Below are 19,054 nucleotides of genomic sequence, written 5' to 3'. Positions count from 1 at the left end.
ATAAAACGCGCCAAGCAAGACCACTTTCGGCGGTGGTTTGATCTAAAAATTATATGACTTACTCAAAGACTTCGAACCATGTGCAACAGAATGTTCAAAGGGATCATGTGATAAAGTTTCATTGAAAATCAAATAGGTAACTCGGGCCGCTTGCTTGTTTATATTTTGTTCTTTTAAATACTCGATCATTCCGAAACACTTAAAGCTTTCAAAATAAATAAGCACCGACACCAGATATAACTTTTTTTCTTAGTTTTTGAAAATTCAAATAAAGTTTATAAATTCTGGCATGGCAATAGAGAAAAAAGAGGAGAATTTTGGCTTTGAAAGGCGTGAAAACACGTATAAGTGCCTGACTAGCCGACGTTGGTCATCGTCGATTTATTCACAGATGTTGGTTCATTTGATTATGTCCAAATCATGAGATCAGAGCGACTTGAATATGCGGTTCTATTTTAGAATTCCATGGCTAGAACCCGAGTGCAGCACTTCGTCTGAGGGAAGATACAGTAGTTTCTATATCAAATAGATAATCAAATCCTTAGAAAAGTCTATCTTCCACATGAATCTCACAATCATGAATCTGGAACAAATTTTGAACATAATTATTTAAATTCTGAAAAATTTCAAATAAGGAACTGAAATGAATTTTATTTCAAGTAAAAATTTAAAATGCTTATGTCTATTTCAAATAAGGATCTAATTTTCAATTAATTAATCAAGAGCATTTTCTTTCTTTACCTTTTCAAAAAAATTCTTTCTTTCTTTCTTCTTTTTTGTTTCTTTTTTCCTTTTCCTATCTTTTTTTTTTTTTCCTAGTATTCTCTTTCTTCTTCGTCGGTGACTAGTCTCAAGCGATGGCCAGCCACCGGCGATGCTCAAAGAGGCTAGATGAGGGTCGTTTTCACCGGATCTAGCGAGGGCTCCCCTCGCCCTAGGTGAGGCCCCCCTTGTTGGCCATAAGTGAGGGCAACCCTAGCCAATGGCTAGCGAGGGAGGGCCTTGCCTCACTTGCGGTTAGTGAGTGCCTAGGCAAGGGTCTCAACCCTTGCTGACGCTTGTCAAAAAGAAAGAAAAAAATAAAGATTAAAGAATTTGAACATTGGACCTCTCGCATGAAAGGAACCAAGACACAACCATTACGTAGCTATCACGGGTGATTACTCTTGATTCGTCAAAATATTTAGTCAATCGGCAACCAATAGGTTTATGCCCTTATTTGAAATTATTATACTTATTTTAAACTCTTATTTGAAATTGATATATTTATTTTAAGTCATTATCCACTTCAAATTTTTATTTGAGAAAATAAGAGTATTTAAACTTGGGACGTATATAAGGGGAATTTTATACACGCGTAGATGGAATTAAAAAAAATGAGGGACCGAATCCGAGATTTAAGGTGAGCACACGATGATACATTTTAGTTATCATTGGACGAATATACCGTGTTCGACGTAATATTTTAATGGGAAGAATGGGACTAATCTGACAAGACCATATCGTGGCTTTCTCCAAGTAGAACGCGTCGACTTCCGCGCTTCGCGGATGATTCTCCAATTACCAAGAAGAGGCCACCACTTCCTTGTCGTTTCTGACCGTAAAATTGGTACGAACTTGGATGTCGACGTGGGACTTTGGAAGTAGTGATGGTTATAATTTTTAATTAATGGGAAAGCGTGCGATATGCTTCGTGAAGCGTAAATAATTTCGACAGGGTTTGATTGATTCGGGCGTCTACCAAAAGCTCAGCTAGCCAATTCGAACACTCAACGGCAAGAAACAAGAAAATAAAATGAATAAATATGCCCAGGAAGTGACAAAACCAAATTTTATATAGGACTGTCGCTTGAACCGGCTCCTCAAAATAGGGGGAAAAAAATCATAGTCACGTGTGCAGATGAGGTTTCCGTTTCGGATTTTCTTTCTCTCCCATTCATTTTTTTTTTTTTTGAGCCTCACTCCTTTTTTCTATGTCCATGTGCGTGTTAGTGCTTTATAGGTGTCGATCTTCGAACCTAATACTCTCCGCCCTGACTCCCCCAATTTTTTTACCAGCCGGGCTGAATGTCTATTGACTTTCTATCTCCTTCATTACTCTATCTATTTTCTCTCGCTGTTTTCTTCTATTTTCTTTCTACCTCATATACATATAACTGGCAATGGAGCCAAAAGGGCATATATGATCCGACAATTACCTAGGAGGCAAATCGGTTTTTAACAAAATCTTTTCGAATATTGCGTGGATGTGTTAAAAATTGAGCATAAAAACGCATGCAAACCGCTTTTTAATGTAAAATATATATTAACTTTTTTGAGTCACTTGAAAAATATCATGACATGATATAAGATGGTACACACTATCAAGATGGAAGACAAGCAACGTGATTTCTCGTTAAAGAAAATGAGGACATACAAAAAAAATACCTAGCATATATAATTAGAAGACAACAAGCTTTGTCTCACCTCGAATGCTCAGTCATTCATGATTAACATGGGAAGCCCCGTGACAGAAAGCTTCCTATGCTTAGCTTTGCTCCTTTGCTACGCACATGGCTAACCGGCGTCTCGACATCTCCAAATTGACCTAAGCCCGCCAATCCGACCGGCAATGAAAACTTGCTAAGATTGTCTGCTGCTAAATATATTTTGTTTTTATGACCAAAAACATATTTTGTTTTACCAAATATCAGAAAAAAAATTCCCTTAACACAATACCATTGACTCATTTTGGAACAAAAAGACTTGTCTCGATCACAACTACAAAAATACCCCGTGAAAACCGGGGCAGTTCATTGAACTCTGACCGGAAGCCCTAAAACTGAACCCAGCATTCATAAACCGAGGCTTAATCATTACTTATCTCCATATAACATAAAACAACTGCATATCTTTCTTTTTCCTTTTTTTTTTTTTAAATAAAGATGAAAATCTATACTGGCTGTGAAGGCTGGGGAAAATGATGGGACGGCGCGGATCAAGTGATGTCACCGAGCCGGAAAAAATAACCGGGCGATGACGTCACGAGCTGCGCCAAAAAAAAAGACAAACGAACCGACAGTTTCGCAAACGAATCATCGGGCATCATTGGAATCCGCCGCATCCGTAAAGATTCCTCTTTCGACCTTTCTTTACACTTCTTCTGGTGTTCAAATCGGTGGTTCAATCCTCGTCAATCTACTGTGAGATCCATTTTTGGGTTTTTGCAGGCCTAGACTGCCGATGTGTTTAGAATGCTCCAGTAATTTTCCTTCTTTTTCTTTTCGTTTTTTACCCTTATAAGTAATTTCGTTTGAAGTTTTTGTTAGGGTATGGTAGTTTTAGGGAGAGAAATTTTTTATCGTTATTAAATAAATTTTTATTTCGAAAATATAAATTTTGAACAATTATCACACGTGTTTTTGCTCAAAAACTCATATAAAAAATAAAAAATAAAAAATCTATTTCTTGCCCTAAAAATTGATTTCTGAAATGGACTTGTGTTAGTTTGCACCATAAGTGAAGTGCTAAGGTTTGTTTTTGTCCAGTTGCGAGATCACACGGTAATTTCTAGTTAATCCCAAAGATTCACTTCCCGTCCATCTTGAGAGATCGGTCGGAATTGGGCCCCCTTTCGCAACCGAAGAAAGCTAAAATGAGCTTCAAGATCGGATGCCAACGCTTGATCCGGAATTAAGTTTGAAGGAGGAAGCTTGCAGAAAAATCGAATATAATAAACACGTGAAGTGCAAATTATTTATTCGATAGTAAATCGAAGATTCAAAGCATTCAGAGAATGCAAAATATCAAAAGAAGTAAATACATAAAACCAACAACAGCAGGTGAGACAGAAAACCCTCGACGTATGATGCCCAGATGCATGGAGAGAAGCCCCGGTTTCCACCAGAATCTGAAAGAACAAGACAAGCGCCCGTGAGAATCAAACATTGTTTAATAACGTCAATACGGTAAAAGGGCCGAACCATGTTCCCCTCATATACTCCCTCCGGCCATCCCCGGCAGCAAGCACGTTCTCTTCTTTGACAGCCCGGCCAACGAGGCTGGAGAAATCTGTGGACGTTCACGACTCGACCAGTCATCGCCACCGCAATCAGGTGGCGACAGATATGAGAAGTTGGTTATACTAAGCATCCACAGCTTCTCATTTCTCTCGTTTTGTTCGTCAACTTCGTTGGTGAACGAACAACTGCCACAATAATATAATTACGACACTAAGCAGGAAGTGGTGATTTTCTTACCAGAGTTGAGGGATGATGTCGAGTGAGCAGCTGAGGGTGCCTCGGAGGATCATCCAATAGCCACCGCCGCCGCCCTTGCTGTCGGTGGGAGCTGTGAAGGTCAAGCCCGAGACGTCCAGGTCGAACACAGCCACCCACCACGGACCCAAGTGCAGCCTCCGCTTGGCTCTCGCTGCCACATAGATGGCCACCTCCCCAACGTTCAATGCACTCACCAGGCTGTTCACGCCCAAGTCAATGATGATCACCAGCGTCAACTGGACCTCGGCTCGGAGTGAGGTCATGCAGCCGAGGCCCCGAGTTAAGGTGGTGGACACGAGGGAGGGACAAGAGAGAGCAATCTGGCCGTCAGAACTCAAGAGGAGCTTCATGTGAGTATACTCGACGGTGATGAACTTACTCTGAGAGATGGAGATATTGAGGGACGAAAGGGAAGAGCCCAGGCTGAGCCTGAGCTCTGGCGGCGTTCCGGCCGGTATTGTCAGGACGATGACCATGAGGAGGCCGAGAATAGTGGGCCCGGCAAATGCCATACAGCGGCTGACGATCAGCTTGTATCGGTCAGACCGCGGTGGTGCTGCAGATGGCGATGCCGGATCGTCATCCGCACGGGGTGGGATGGGGCGGCCGGCCCTCATTTCGTAATTTTTTGTGTTGAGTGTTTTTGTTTCTCCAGGTATTTTCATGGGAAGTTTTGAGAGGACCCAGAAATCAATTTATAGTGGGGAGTCGAAACAAACGTCGAAAGAATCGCATTTTTTAATGTTTAACTAGATATACAATCTAGTTTATTATTAAATTCTTGCCTTTGCTGGGTATTTCTAGGTATTTGCTTGGAATGCACCAGAACTTTTTGTGGCCGGGCCAACCTAAAGCTTCGATTTTTACAATTTATACCGACCTTTTAAAATTAGTTTTAATGTACCCCATAGCGACAATTTCCAATTATATATTTCTCTCACGTGACTGCACGCAACTATTTTGGAAAGGCTTTATATAAGTGGGAAAGAAATATAGATGCAGATCAAAAATATATTTCAAGATTATATATCATCGTGCATTGGCATTGATTCCGGTTAAAACCTCGCCAGAACATTAATCACATCCTCTCACATACAATGCATTTCCAGACTATTCTTCTACTCTTTTATATAGACGCAGCCTCACCTGTATGAAGAACTTGCCCTCCGTAACCAGTCAAGTGTTATCGCATAATTAGAATTCCTAACAAAATTTGGTTAGAAGTGATGCCAAGGGACGCAATGGCTGTGCATGCTAAAATTTCTACTTTTCTATTTTTCTGTTTTCTTTCCCCAAAATAAGTTTGGGCAGAAATCCATTTAGTAACGTAATTTGATTTTTCTATTTATGGAACATATTTCTATTACAGAAATTGATTTGAAGAAATAAAATTTTTAATTTCTCAATTTCTGAAATAGAAATTGAGAAGTTAATTTCTGTTCTAGAAATTTTGTCATGTACACCCAATGCAATCGATTTGTTGAAATTCAAGGGGCAAGTTGCATATATTGACAAGTCTATACAAAACACGTTACAATTTCGAGAACTTGGGGTGGTAAAATGCAATTTTCCTGATGTTTCATTTGTATCTCCTTTACTAGGAAGAAGAAATGAATAGGTGACTGAATTTCTAGCAAAAACTAGACATGAGTGCCTATAGGGAAAAGTGTTAGAAAACTCCTAATTTTTTTGTATTTGTACCAATTTAGTCATAAAAAAATTTGATTTTGTGCTAATTTAATTTTAAACATATTAATTGAGTTGCCCATTCGATCATTTTAACTAATTTTAGCCAAATATTGCCATCATGGACACGATACCTTGGACAACTTTTAATATTTTAATATGTATTTTTTCTTTTTTTCTTTTTTTCTTTTCTTTTCTTTTCCTTCTCATCCTTTTTCCTCCGGTTGATCACTAGACCTCGACGACTGGCTAGAGGTGAGGGCCAATGAGGGTGGCTTCAAACTAGGCTAGCAAGAGTTGATCCTTGCCTAGCCCCTAATGAGGCTCAAGTCCTCATCAAAGGCTGCCCCGAGGTCGAGGTTGGCCTCACCGACCCTCAACTCTAGTTGGTTGCTAAGATTTGATGATCGGTTGGTGGAAGGAGGAAGGAAAAAAAAAAAAAAAAAGGAAAAGGAAAAATAAAATAAAATAAAAAATTTCAAAAAAACATTGAAAAATATTAAAATATTATTAAAAGTTGTCAACATCAACGCCGGCCATACCACATCGGTTGATGACGTCCATGTTAACAATATCCGGCCAAAATTAATAGGAAGAATTGAATTGATACTAGATCAAAAGATTTAGAAATAAATTGGCATCAAGTCAAAAGATTGAGAACTAAATCGATACCAATAAAATGGTTAATGACTAAATTAACATAAATCAAAATATTTATGACTTTTCTAACACTTTTTTTCTGTGCCCACATGTGCCGATGTGAATATATACGGCACACGAGGCAATACTATCATACTCTAGGATATCTGATGTTTATTTTCTAATCCAACAAATAGAACTCTTGAATTGAATGAGATATCTATACCTTGTGTTTTTCCTTTCTTCTTTTTCCCTTTTAAACTAAAGAACGCCATTGAGATCGAGAAGTAGTAAGTGGCGAATCAATCCTAACGAATTACTTGCCGTCCATCTTGAGAAATTCACGAAATTGGCAGCTACTCCTTGCGCCCGAAGCAACGCTACATGACAAGCGACAGCTCATCTCTAGCGTTTAAAGAAAGAAAGAAAGATTTTACATTGTCTCGTGTCTCACCGTCCCTTGGTTGCACAGAGAAGACGTCAGACAAGACGTCAGTGCCCACAGAATCACAAGCCACAATGATAAGTCTCCTTGACTCAGCATAGTGGAAAAAAATAACCAATTCCGAGCATAACTTATGAATTGAGAAAATTATTCAAAAAGTCCCTAATCTATTACGTTTTACCAATTTATTTCAAAACCTTTTAATGGTATAAATTGAGTCATAACCATTTTTACTATATTGTCAAATGAGTTTATTCAATCAATTTTGATTGGAAATTACTCACGTGAATGCCAGTTGTCTCGGTTGAGGCACGGCCGGTGGCTGACATTAATATTTTAATATTTTCTCATATTTTTTTTTTTTTCTTCTCTTCTTTTTTTTTTTCAACTTTGGACATGTGGCTATGCTATGTAGGACGGTTAATATTCATGTTAGCAGTTTTTCATTAAAAGTGGCTAGAAAAACTCAATTGGTAGATCATTAAAAAGTTCATGACTAAATTAATAGATTATCAAAATGTTCATAAATAAATTGATAAAATTAAAATGTTAAGGCCTTAAGGTGACTGATCAATAGTTTATTTTAGTTCTTATTTATCGAATGCATTATATTTAATATTCTAACGAGAAGACCCAGATTAAGGCACTAAGTTTAGAGCCACACTAATAAAACCCATTCAACACCAGTTTAATTAAAGTGCAATTCATATGGCCTAATTATGAAGATGCTTCCAATATGCAAATGCAAATTGATATTATCTTTGGTTAGAGGTGGAGGGGTCAAATCTTGATTTTTATGCAATAAATGCATAAATGGATCGTCAAAATATGGGTGTCGACATTGGACAACAATGAACTTGCTAGGGTTCTTGACGGAGAGAAAGATGTTCCATCGGATGGCAACATGGGAGGTGGAGATGTGGAGGGAGGAAAGGGAAGAGGCTGGCTGAGCCCGAACTCCAGTGGAATTCTAAGCGCAATCTCCGGGACCAAACAAATTTCTAGGTCTTCGGTCTATGTTTAAAGGGCAAAACGATGAAGGCAGCCGGAATACTGAGTCAGATTGAGATCGAATACAAATCTCAATACTTTTCTTGCCTATCTAAATATTCCAAAGTTAAAATAATTGGAAAGTAGAATTTTTGTTTTCCTTGGCCAAACGTTAGTTGCTAAATCCCGCATTGTATCTCTCTAATGGTTCAAAATAACTGAAAATAGTAAGAAGCGGAAAAAAAAAAAACTGAGCTTGTAAATAAAACCTGATCCAAGATAAATCACTATTTGTGGGCGTTCAAATGTGCGTCGTGGAAATTCATATTATTTTTTTGAAGCTCAAAAGTTGAGAAATTATCTAAAAAATCCTAAATTTATTATAAATTTTATCAATTCAATCATAAATATTTCAATTTTACTAATTGAGTCAATTCAACCAATTTTATCGAAAATCACTAATGTGGACATTGACCGTCCTATTTGGAAAAGTCGGCACTAACAATAACAATTTTATAAAAAAAATTAAAAAATTATAATTTTTCTATTTTCCTTTCTTTCTTTTCCTACCAACCCTCGCCAATCACAAGCGGAAATCGACCACAGGCAAGGGTCAATCAACCCTCACCTATCACTAGGCAAAGGCCACGAAGCATTCATGTGTTCATCCCTTTGACCGAGCGTCAGCCCTCACGTGTGATCAAAACTAGACTCAAGGGCAGCCATGAAATAAAGAAATCGAAATAGGATCGAGACAAATCAAATTATAAAAATCTATTGAGAGTTCGAGAATGACCCAAAAAAGAGGGGATGAAATATGTCGGTTTGCTGGCTTAGAAAATGATAGTTTGGTCCAAGGAGGGTGCTTCCGGCTCCCGGGAAAAAGGGAATTCCCTGATGCGCTCTCATGGGATCATGTGATTGCACGATTGTTTTGGTCCAAAGAACTAAGTCGATGTCAGGTGCACAAAATTAAATCCATCTTCACTAATGTTAATTTAATTGAGTCCTATATCCCTCTCCGCTGTCTTTCTCTGCACCTTCCCCGTCCTGCCGGGGGGCAAATTCTGTGCCCAAGCACCTGCAATATCCTGCAAAAAAGGTGTCAGAGCACGCGTTTTTGGGGGCTCGAGGGTCGGCGTTCTCTTGACTTTTGGGGGCTCCCAAATTGGAATTTCCTAATCCCCCGCAACTGAAATTCGGTTGTTGAGGCTCCATTTCATATCGAATCAATTATTTTATTCTTTCAAATAAAAAAAATATAAATTTATTTGATAATTTCAGTTTATTTTTTTATTTTTTATAATAGAAAAATATTAGAGAATAAATTTGTAACAGAGATAAGAAGTCGAAAAAAGTAATTTCTTATTTTGAGTAATAATTTTTTAAATAATTCATTTGTTTCTTTGATTTATTTTTTCTTCTTCTACCTCTTATAACCGGTCGCTGCATCCTCACTCTAGCCACCAACTGTTGACACCACCCAGCAATCGGCTAGAAAAGGAAGAAGAAGAGAGGGAAAAAAGAAAAAAATCTCAAAAATTATTAAAATATTTATAGAAATTCTTTATCACAAAAAAACTTATGACTCATACTAAAATATAATTGGTCACCTTTGCATCCTTGCCGGGGGCCCGGCAAGCCTCGCCGTGGCTGGGTGAGGTTGCCAGCCCCCGTCGGCTGGTCGCCGGCCTCAGCATGGCCGTCGATCGGCCAAAAGAAAAAAAAAAAGAAAATAAAAGAAAATATTAAAAAATAAAAGAAACAAAAAGGAATATAAATTTAGCAAACATGTTTCTATTCATTTTTTTTTTATTTCCGGAATAAGTTTACCAAACGCATCTTTCTGATAAAAAATTATTCCTCGGAATAGAAATAATTCTGTTCCCTAAAACAATTTTTTAACAGAAACGTTACCAAACGCGCCCTTAAAGGAAGTCGTGTGTTCCTTCCTTCTTTTTGTCCAAGGAAATGCTATTCGAAACTGCCATCTTCCTGTGTGCTTCTGATTCCTGTTTTGAAACAGAAAAAAAAGTTAAATATAGGTAGGCTCGTTCCAAGGTCAACTAATTCAGTTCACTCTCCTAAAACGGGGAACCAACATAGAGAGGGTAGGTTTCTTGTTCTAGGTCTATAACTATAGCCTGCCCACCTAGAACCGATCACCCTACTTCCAAGAACCAAGTGAAAAGAAGTGTCCTTTACCTTTTGCAAACCCACTCTGATCGTCTCTGAAATTGCAGAGTCATGGAATCGCCTGGGCAGTGGTTGAAGAAGGCGTTGTTTCTTTGCAAGCAAGTAGAGTCGGGTCTGTACTTAGACAAGAGCGTAATCTTGGGTCTCGTCTCCTATTGCAAACTTTGAGAACCTTCCGACGCCAAAGAGTACCTCGACATGAATCTTTCATCTTTCTTGTGCTTTATGTGATTTTTTTTTTCAGTTATTTGCGATGTTCGATGTTATTGTCTATGGGGATCCTCACTTTTTGATTTCTTGATCGAATTTTATATGTGCAGAAGCTGAAGCATCGTCCTGAAAAATCTAGCTTTTCATCAAAACACCTCTTCAAAAATTCTGGGCTATTTGTTTCATTTATAGGAAGAGATTGGATATGTTACAGTGGACTGGACAATTAGTTTATAAATGATTTGTGTCGAGCAAATAGAATAGATTTCTCATGAGCAGACATTTTAATTGGCTGTAAATTGGTTTCAACTTTGTGTTTTGAAATTTCTGTCAGGACCTTATCAGGCAAGAAGTGGGGAAAGGTGTGATTGATGAATATCTGCCGCAGAGAGGCCAATGAGATCTCAGCAGCAGTGGCGGCGGCAGCAGCGTTTCTGGTGTTTCGTCCTCAAAATTACATGCCTATGTCAAACTGCCCTTGGCTGAAGTTTCCACTTGCGGTATCAAGAAACCGCCTAGAGCATCTAAAGAGGCTGTTGGCTCGAGTATTCAAGAAAGGTCAGCAGTGAGAGTCAAACACTGCGAATCAAAGTAATTCTTGAAAAAAAATAAAAAATCTCAGAAAGTCGTAGCAGTAGCTGAGGCCGTGTTCCAGCAGGGTGAAAACTGTTCATGCCAAGCCCATTGGCACAGGCTGGTGAGCAATTGCTTATCCTGTTGCAAGACTGTTTGCGAGCAGGAGGGAGAGGGGCCGTGTAACTTTCCGGTGCACCTTCTTAAAGGAAGGAAGCCAGTATGCTGGTCTGAAGCAAACTGCGCCGGTCCTTGCAGAGGCCGAAGCTGCTGCAGAAGCTCATGCCAAGAGGCTTGTGGAATATGATCGGAACTCCCTAGCGTGCACAACAGTTATTGATGACCAAAGCGACCATTGCAAAATTGAGGGCAACAGATGGTTATCGAAGGAGGTTCGTCTCTAGGAATCTAGTTGAGTTTAGAGATTTACTTCGGTACTTGAAGCCTTGTTTAAAATGTTCTCATCCTCACAGGAGAAGGAGCTCTTGAAAGAGAAGAAAGAGGAGATCGAGGAAGCTGAATGGGCCAAACGAAGCAAAGTGGTCATGATCTTTGGCTTGAATGGTCTCAAGGTGAGTACATTTTCTTTAGCAAGCCTAACGAATAGATCTAATTCCACGTGATTTTAATCTCGCTGGCATTTCGTCAAAAAATGAAGAAAAATGAGTGAGCATGTTTGATTTTGCTGTGCATCCGCTATTCTTTTCCTGTTCCACAGCAGCCAAACATATTGTAAGAGTCCTTCAGATTGTAGTACTCCGTTTTTTGAGATTTAGAATGACACTGTCGCAATTTTTGTGGCTTTTCTTCTCTATGTTTAACACCCGGAATTGTTGAATGATGAGTTCTGGTAGCAAGGCTAGTAAAGTGTCTCAATTCCACTGAAAATTAGCTGTTCATACGGAAAGCAAAACCAATGGTCGCTACTTTGCAATAATCAGAGCAATAGCTTCCTACTGAGAAGAAACAGAATCTAGAAGATAACCTGTATATGAGAGAATTCTGTACTCTGTAGTTGCTGAACAATCATTTGCTATACATCACTTGAACATTTCTTTCAGCCTTTCTTCTTGTTCAACCTTACAAGGTTTTAGTATATGAAGAAGAACGAAAAATACAGAGAGAACTTGAAAACAACCGAGAGAGAAAGAGAGAATTCAGAGAACAGAGTGATTTTAGTTTTCGAAAGAATGAATCATCCTCTACAACAATTTTCTTCAATCCCTTTTATACTAAAGCTCAACAAACAGAATTAACAACTTTAGTAATAGAATGATTAATCTTGACACACGTGCAGCTCCTTCAGTAGCTTGATCAATTTCTGTTCCTGGTTCACAAGGATCGCCAACTCAGCTCTTCTACGGATCTCCAGGTCAGCTTTTGTTTCCTTCAACTTCTTTATAGCTTGCCAGCTCATCTTTCAGCTTTACTTCAAGTTTGCTCTACTTCTATGCTTCGAGTTTGCTCTGCTTCTCTGCTTTTATCAGCTTCTTTATTCTGTGTGTTTAATCTTTGTTTTGTCTCTTTAACATCCCCCTCAAATTGGGAATGGGGAGAGCACAGATTCCCAATTTGACTCGCAGATGAGAATGTGCTACTCTTGACAAAGGTTTTGTAAAGATATCCGCAAGTTGGCAATTACTCGGAATATAGCTTACATGTAATGACCCAGAAGATACCTTTTCTCGAACAAAGTGAAAATCTACTTCAATATGTTTTGTTCAAGCATGTAAGACAGGATTAATAGTGAGTGAGATAGCTGATTTATTGTCACGGTATAAATGAATAGGAGGAGTAAGAGAGCAACCTATGTCTCGTAAGACAAAGCTGATCCAAGTGAGATCAGCATTGGTTGATGCAAGGGCACGATACTCAGCCTCTGTAGAAGATCTACTAACTGTTGGCTATTTCCTTGCTGCCCAGGAGATAAGATTGGAGCCAAGATATGTGCAAAATCCAGTTGTTGATCTTTTGGTTTCAGTACACCCAGCCCAGTCTGCATTAGAGAATCCATAGAGATGCATAGTGCTCTGTGAATGAATGAATAAGCCAAGTCTGATTGTACCTTTAATATATCTCAGTACCCTTTTCAATTTATGGAGATCTGCAATTGTAGGTTTCTGCATTTTCTGGCAGAGTAGATTTGTGGCATAGGCAATGTCTGGTCGAGTTAATGTGAGGTATTGGAGACCACCAACTAGGCTTCTATACTCAGCAGGATTGGACAAAGCCATAGAGTCATTGATCAAAATAGTTGGTCTTAATGAAAGAGGAGTTCAAATTGGTTTAGACTCGAGCAAATGGGTTCGAGTGAGAAGGTCTATAGCATATTTAGCTTGGCAAAGGAACAAATGTTTAGGAGTACGCTTAACTTCAATGCCAAGGGAATAGTGTAGGGAACTAAGATCCTTCATATGAAACTGAAGACTTAGAGCAATAATGAGACTAGTGAGAACTTGAGATGAGCTTCCAGTTAAAATGATATCATCAACATACAGTTTTAAGAGAATTGTTTCTTTACCAGTATGTAGGATGAACAATGAGGGATCAGTTGAGCTACAAAAGAATCCATATTCTAGTAAGAAACTACTGAACTTATCAAACCAAGCTCGAGGAGCTTGTCGAAGTCCATAGAGTGACTTCTTGAGGAGACAAACATGATGAGGTCTCTGTGATTCTTTAAAACCTGGTGGCTATTCCATATAAACCGTTTCACTCAAGTTACCATGTAAGAAAGCATTTTTAACATCTAGCTAATGAATTGGCCATTGTTTTATCATTGCTATTGAGAGAATTATTCGAATTGTAGCATGCTTCACTACAGGACTATAGGTTTCTGTGAAGTCAAGACCTTCTTCTTGATGAAAACCTTTGGCTACAAGTCGAGCTTTCAGTCTATCTAAACTCCCATCTGGTGCAAGCTTAGTTTTAAACACCCATTTGCAACCAATGACATTCATTTGATCAGTTCTAGGGACTAACTCCCAAGTTTTGTTTTGATACAAAGCATCCATTTCTTCTTGCATTGCTTGACACCATCCTGTGTGTGCTAATGCAGACTTTACCGATTTTGGTTCAGCAGGAACCTGATATTCAACCAGACATGCATATTTGGGATTTGCTTTAGTAATCCTAGATCTCAGTCTAGTCTGCATAGGATGAGTAGATAATGTACCTTGTGTACTTTCTGATACATAACTAATTTGTGTTTGTTCTGTATCAACAGGTGATGTTGAGTCAGATTCTTGACTGATAGGCACTTGTTCTTCAATATTTGGAGATATCTAAGGTGCTTCAACATTACTGGATGCATGATCAGGAGTGATATGTAGCTCAGCATCAGGTACTATGTTCATTTGTGGCATAACTTCTGGATTTATTATGTTGATCCCATTGTTCTGTATTTCTGGAGTGATTTGACTTGATCCAGTATCTTGTAAAGATTCAATCGATTTATTGGCTTGTGACTGAATCTGTTCTGTAGTATTGGATATAGTAGATGCCAATCCTCTTATCCATTGCTTGTATAGTTCAGATCCCTGTTGATACTCAGCAGTAGTTTTTCGAGTAAAGGGAAATACTTTTTCATCAAAGACTACATGTCTACTAATATAGATACGCCCATTAGTAGGCAAAAGACACCTGTAGCCTTTATGTTTCTCACTGTATCCAAGAAATACACACATGAGAGATCTTGGATCAAATTTATGCTTTGTATAGGATCTGAGACAAGGATAACAAGCTAACCCAAAAACTCTTAGATGAGCATAATTTGGTTTCTGTTTGTATAACTTATAATGAGGTGAGTTCATATGTAGTTTTGTTGTGGGAAGCAAATTGATTACATAGACTGCTGTCATGAAGGCATCTACCCAGTATTTTAATGGTACTCTTGCATGATACAACATTGCTATGCCCAATTCAACCACATGTCGATGCTTTCTCTCGGAGACACCATTTTGTTCTGGTGTATAAGGACAAGAAATGTTATGCTTAATCCCACACTGTTGTAGATGATTTTGAAATTTGATGTTAGTGAACTCTCCTCCTCCATCACTTTGAAACACTTTGATCTTGTGATCAAGCTAATTCTCTACTAGTCTTTGAAACATAACAAACACATCACACACTTATGACTTCTGTCTCATTGGATATATCCAGCTGTATCGAGAAAAATCATCCACAAAGATGACATAGTAAGGAAATTTCTGAACAGATGAAATTGGTGATGGTCCCCATACATCACAGTGTATCTTTCCTAGGGGAATATTAGAGATATAGTCTGAGAGAGGAAAGGGCAAAGCTGAGCTCTTAGCAATTTGACAGCTACTACACATACTTGGAGCATTCGAATTATATTGAATCAGATGTTGATTTCGCAGAATCTTTACTGTTTTTAAACTGGTATGAGCAAGTCTTTGATGCCAGACATCTTCTCCTACTTCATGTTGAGTCTGAGTGAAGAAAGCTTATGTTGCTCTAGATTCCACTCGATACAGCCCCTTGATTTTCCTTCATAGCTTCACTGTTGTATGATTGTAATTGTCCTTCATATATACCCCATGTTTGTCAAATATAAAAGAACAGGGATAGTCATCTGTTAATTTTGATACAGAAAGGAGATTCTTCTTGATTGCAGGAACTATTAAAACATCATTTAGTGGTAATATGCTAGTTGTTGTATTTAAAGTTCCATTACCAATACATGAGATTGATAAACAGGACCCATCTCCTATCATAACTGTATCATTACCACTATATGCAGCATAGTTTCGAATCATACCAGGTTCTGCAGTAATGTGTGATGTAGCCCATGTGTTTGGATACCATTCAGAGCCATACGGTTCTTCAATATGCATAGCTGCCAATGCAGTTGGTATTTCATCTGCTTGATATGAATTATCAAATCGATACCAACATCTAAGTGTTGTATGACCTGATCTTTTACAGATTTGACATTCCAGAGGACCATTATTCATTGGCTTTGTATCTTGTACGTGCTTATCACCAGTTGAACCTTGTGGTGGATAGGATCTAACACCTTGATATCTCTAAGAAGAGTTTGAGTATGGTCTAAACCCTTGTCCATAGGTAGACCAGTTACCCTTATTGACTTGATATTGCTTTGTTAGGTTTAGAGTATTCATTTTGCTCTGTTGATTCCTTCATGTTCCAGCAAAATTATTTCCATGACCTCTTTTATTAATGAACTGTCCTTTGCCAGAGTTGTATCCCCCTTGAATACTTTCTCCTTGACTACTAGATTTAAACCTCTGCAGACCTGTTTCAATCTTTCTTTGTCCATAATATGCCAGGTTAGTATTGTATTGATTCACAAAATATGTTTGCAATCTAGTTTCAAATCTCTCAAGTTGGGAGATAACCTCATCATACTCTGGCTGGGGTTTGAGACAGTACATGGTTGTTCTAAAAGTTTCATATTCAAAACCTAACCCTTCAAGTATGCCAAACATCCTAGTTATATCATCAACAGGTTTTCCAATCGCATTCAATTGATCACAGATAGTTTTAAATTCTCGAAGATATTCACTCAATGGTCTGTCTCTCTTCCTACAAGCCTGTAATTTTCCTCTTAACTCAAATTCTTTTGCTACAGACTTTTGAGTGAACCGGTTTATAAGAGCCTGACATATCTCGAATGAAGTTTCTAAGCCAATTATCAAGCTTAGAATGATACTGCACCACTCATCCATGATGAGATTAGCTTATCAGCTTTTATCCAATCCAAGTAATCAGGGTTCATCACTTCCCCAACCTCAGTTTGCATCATTTGAGCAGGTGGTAATGTTTCACCATTAATAAAGCCAATAAGATCTTGACTTTTCATAAACCTACTAAATTGTGCTTGCCACAACAGAAAATTTTCTTCATTCAACTTGATTGTAACAAAGTTGGCTATATTCACATGGATAGGAAAAGGATACTTCTGCAATCTTGTTGCCATACTATATCTTTAGAAAACTTTGAAGATGCGTAGAAGCAATCAAGTAAACTTCGAAGATCAGCTTACTAAGAGATCAACAAGATCTTCGTAATGTCTTGCTCATGTGATCTTTCATACAAACTTTCAGTAATACACATTAGATCTAGAACTCCCAGGAATTGCTCTGATACCATGAGAAGAAACAGAATCTAGAAGATAACCTGTATATGAGAGAATTCTGTACTTTGTAGTTGCTGAACAATCATTTGCTATACATCACTTGAACATTTCTTTCAGCCTTTCTTCTTGTTCAACCTTACAAGGTTTTAGTATATGAAGAAGAACGAAAAATACAGAGAGAACTTGAAAACAACCGAGAGAGAAAGAGAAAATTCAGAGAACAAAGTGATTTTAGTTTTCAGGAGAATGAATCATCCTCTACAACAGTTTTCTTCAATCCCTTTTATACTAAAGCTCAACAAAAAGAATTAACAACTTTAGTAACATAATGATTAATCTTGACACACGTGCAGCTCCTTCAGTAGCTTGATCAACTTCTGTTCCTGGTTCACAAGGATCGCCAACTCAGCTCTTCTACGGATCTCCAGGTCTTTGTTTCCTTCAACTTCTTTATAGCTTGCCAGCTCATCTTTCAGCTTTACTTCAAGTTTGCTCTGCTTCTCTGCTTTTATCAGCTTCTTTATTCTGTGTGTTTAATCTTTGTTTTGTCTCTTTAACACCTACATGTTCTTTCAAATGCTAATAGGTGATCATTCACGGATGTTGAGTGGGTTCTTTTCTAATCTGTAGTTTCAGAGTCTTTTCGTAAGTTAGCATGATGTGGAATGGATGCAGGTCCTCTTCAATGAAAATGAAGTTTCAGAAGTTAAATCAAGAAACAGCAAGCCTCCAGAAGAAAGGGAAGCAAACGGGACAAAACCGAACCTAACCCTTAGAAGAAGCCGGATGAGGCTAAAGTACCGAACAAGAGTCTCAAGAGCAGATTGGCTCGGAAATCACTGGGGTGCAGCACGAGAGGAACAAGTTGAAACACTTCTTGGTTGATGACCATCTGGAAAAGACCTAAGACTTGGTACGGGCCATAGTGAGTAGGGGATTGCATCTGGAAGACAGATTCAAATGTTCTCTAGAATGTAACTACCATGTAGTGCCAACATGATAGGGGTCTGTTAGCGCCCGTATTGTTGGTATGAAAACCTCAAAAGTTATCATATACCAGGATTAGTATGTCCTGCAGTTCGTTCACTAGCTCTATCTCGTCAAGTCCATGTATTTTTATTTTTTTTGTTGAAGTGGATAGGTTATATCTGGAATAGCCGCTCCTTTGGAAGCGAAGTATGCTCTAAGGTTGGCTATTCTTCATCGGTTTGTCATTGCCATTATGGTAATTGTAACCGGCTCGGTCTCTTTGGTTACATTTTACATAAAGATGGTGAGGGGTTGGTGAGACCTGAGACGAGGGTCGTGCTCGGAGAAGGGTTGCTTCGACCAATTGGGTCCGATAAATCTAAGAATCATCACTGGATTTTTATTTTTATTTTTTCCTTCTCTCGACTGTTATCTTTGTATGTGCGTAAAAGGCCAGATCCATGTATATATGGGAGGGCTTCGTCAAAGCGTGATCGCCATGAATCCTAACATTACTTTGAGCGGAAATTGGGATAATCTAAACAAATAATTTGCAAGCATTCCAGTCAAGGTGCATAATTGCTCGGTCAATTATTTGAGGCTGGCTCTGTTGCCTCCTTTGCAACCGAAAAGCTAGATGAGTTTCGAGATTGTACGCCAATGCATGATCTAAAGTGAAGTTAAAAGGACATAACTTACAAAGCCTTGATTTTTAATGACATGTAAAGGGCGGACTATTTCTTCAACAGTAAATTGAGGATTGAAAACATTCAGAGAATACACAATTTCAAAAGAAGAGTCACATAAACCAACAAGACAGCAACGGGTGAGACAGAAAGTTCTCACCATATGAAGCAATAGACAAGAAAATAAACCTCCCAAGCGATGCCCAGATGCATAGAGAGAAGCCACTGCCTCCACCAGAATCTGAAAAAATAGAACGTCAGGACGCGACCGTGAGAA

The 19,054-nt window shown here is 38.4% G+C and overlaps 1 protein-coding gene across 1 annotated transcript; it reads left to right on the top strand.

Annotated features, from left to right (window-relative positions):
- Window positions 1-11,032: 11,032 nt before the first annotated feature.
- Window positions 11,033-18,029, top strand: LOC104434334 (activating signal cointegrator 1-like; the record flags this gene model as incomplete). Its single annotated transcript, XM_039306710.1, is given in 5 exon segments — window positions 11,033-11,187; window positions 11,189-11,390; window positions 11,472-11,570; window positions 17,798-17,916; window positions 17,918-18,029. Coding segments are annotated over 5 exon segments (687 nt in total), but the record flags the coding sequence as incomplete, so codon positions are not given.
- Between the last annotated feature and the right edge of the window lie 1,025 nt (window positions 18,030-19,054).

The sequence above is a fragment of the Eucalyptus grandis genome, chromosome 2 (assembly GCF_016545825.1).
Source record: "Eucalyptus grandis isolate ANBG69807.140 chromosome 2, ASM1654582v1, whole genome shotgun sequence".
NCBI classification, from domain to species: domain Eukaryota; kingdom Viridiplantae; phylum Streptophyta; class Magnoliopsida; order Myrtales; family Myrtaceae; genus Eucalyptus; species Eucalyptus grandis.
This window is presented reverse-complemented; position numbering and strand designations above follow the sequence as displayed.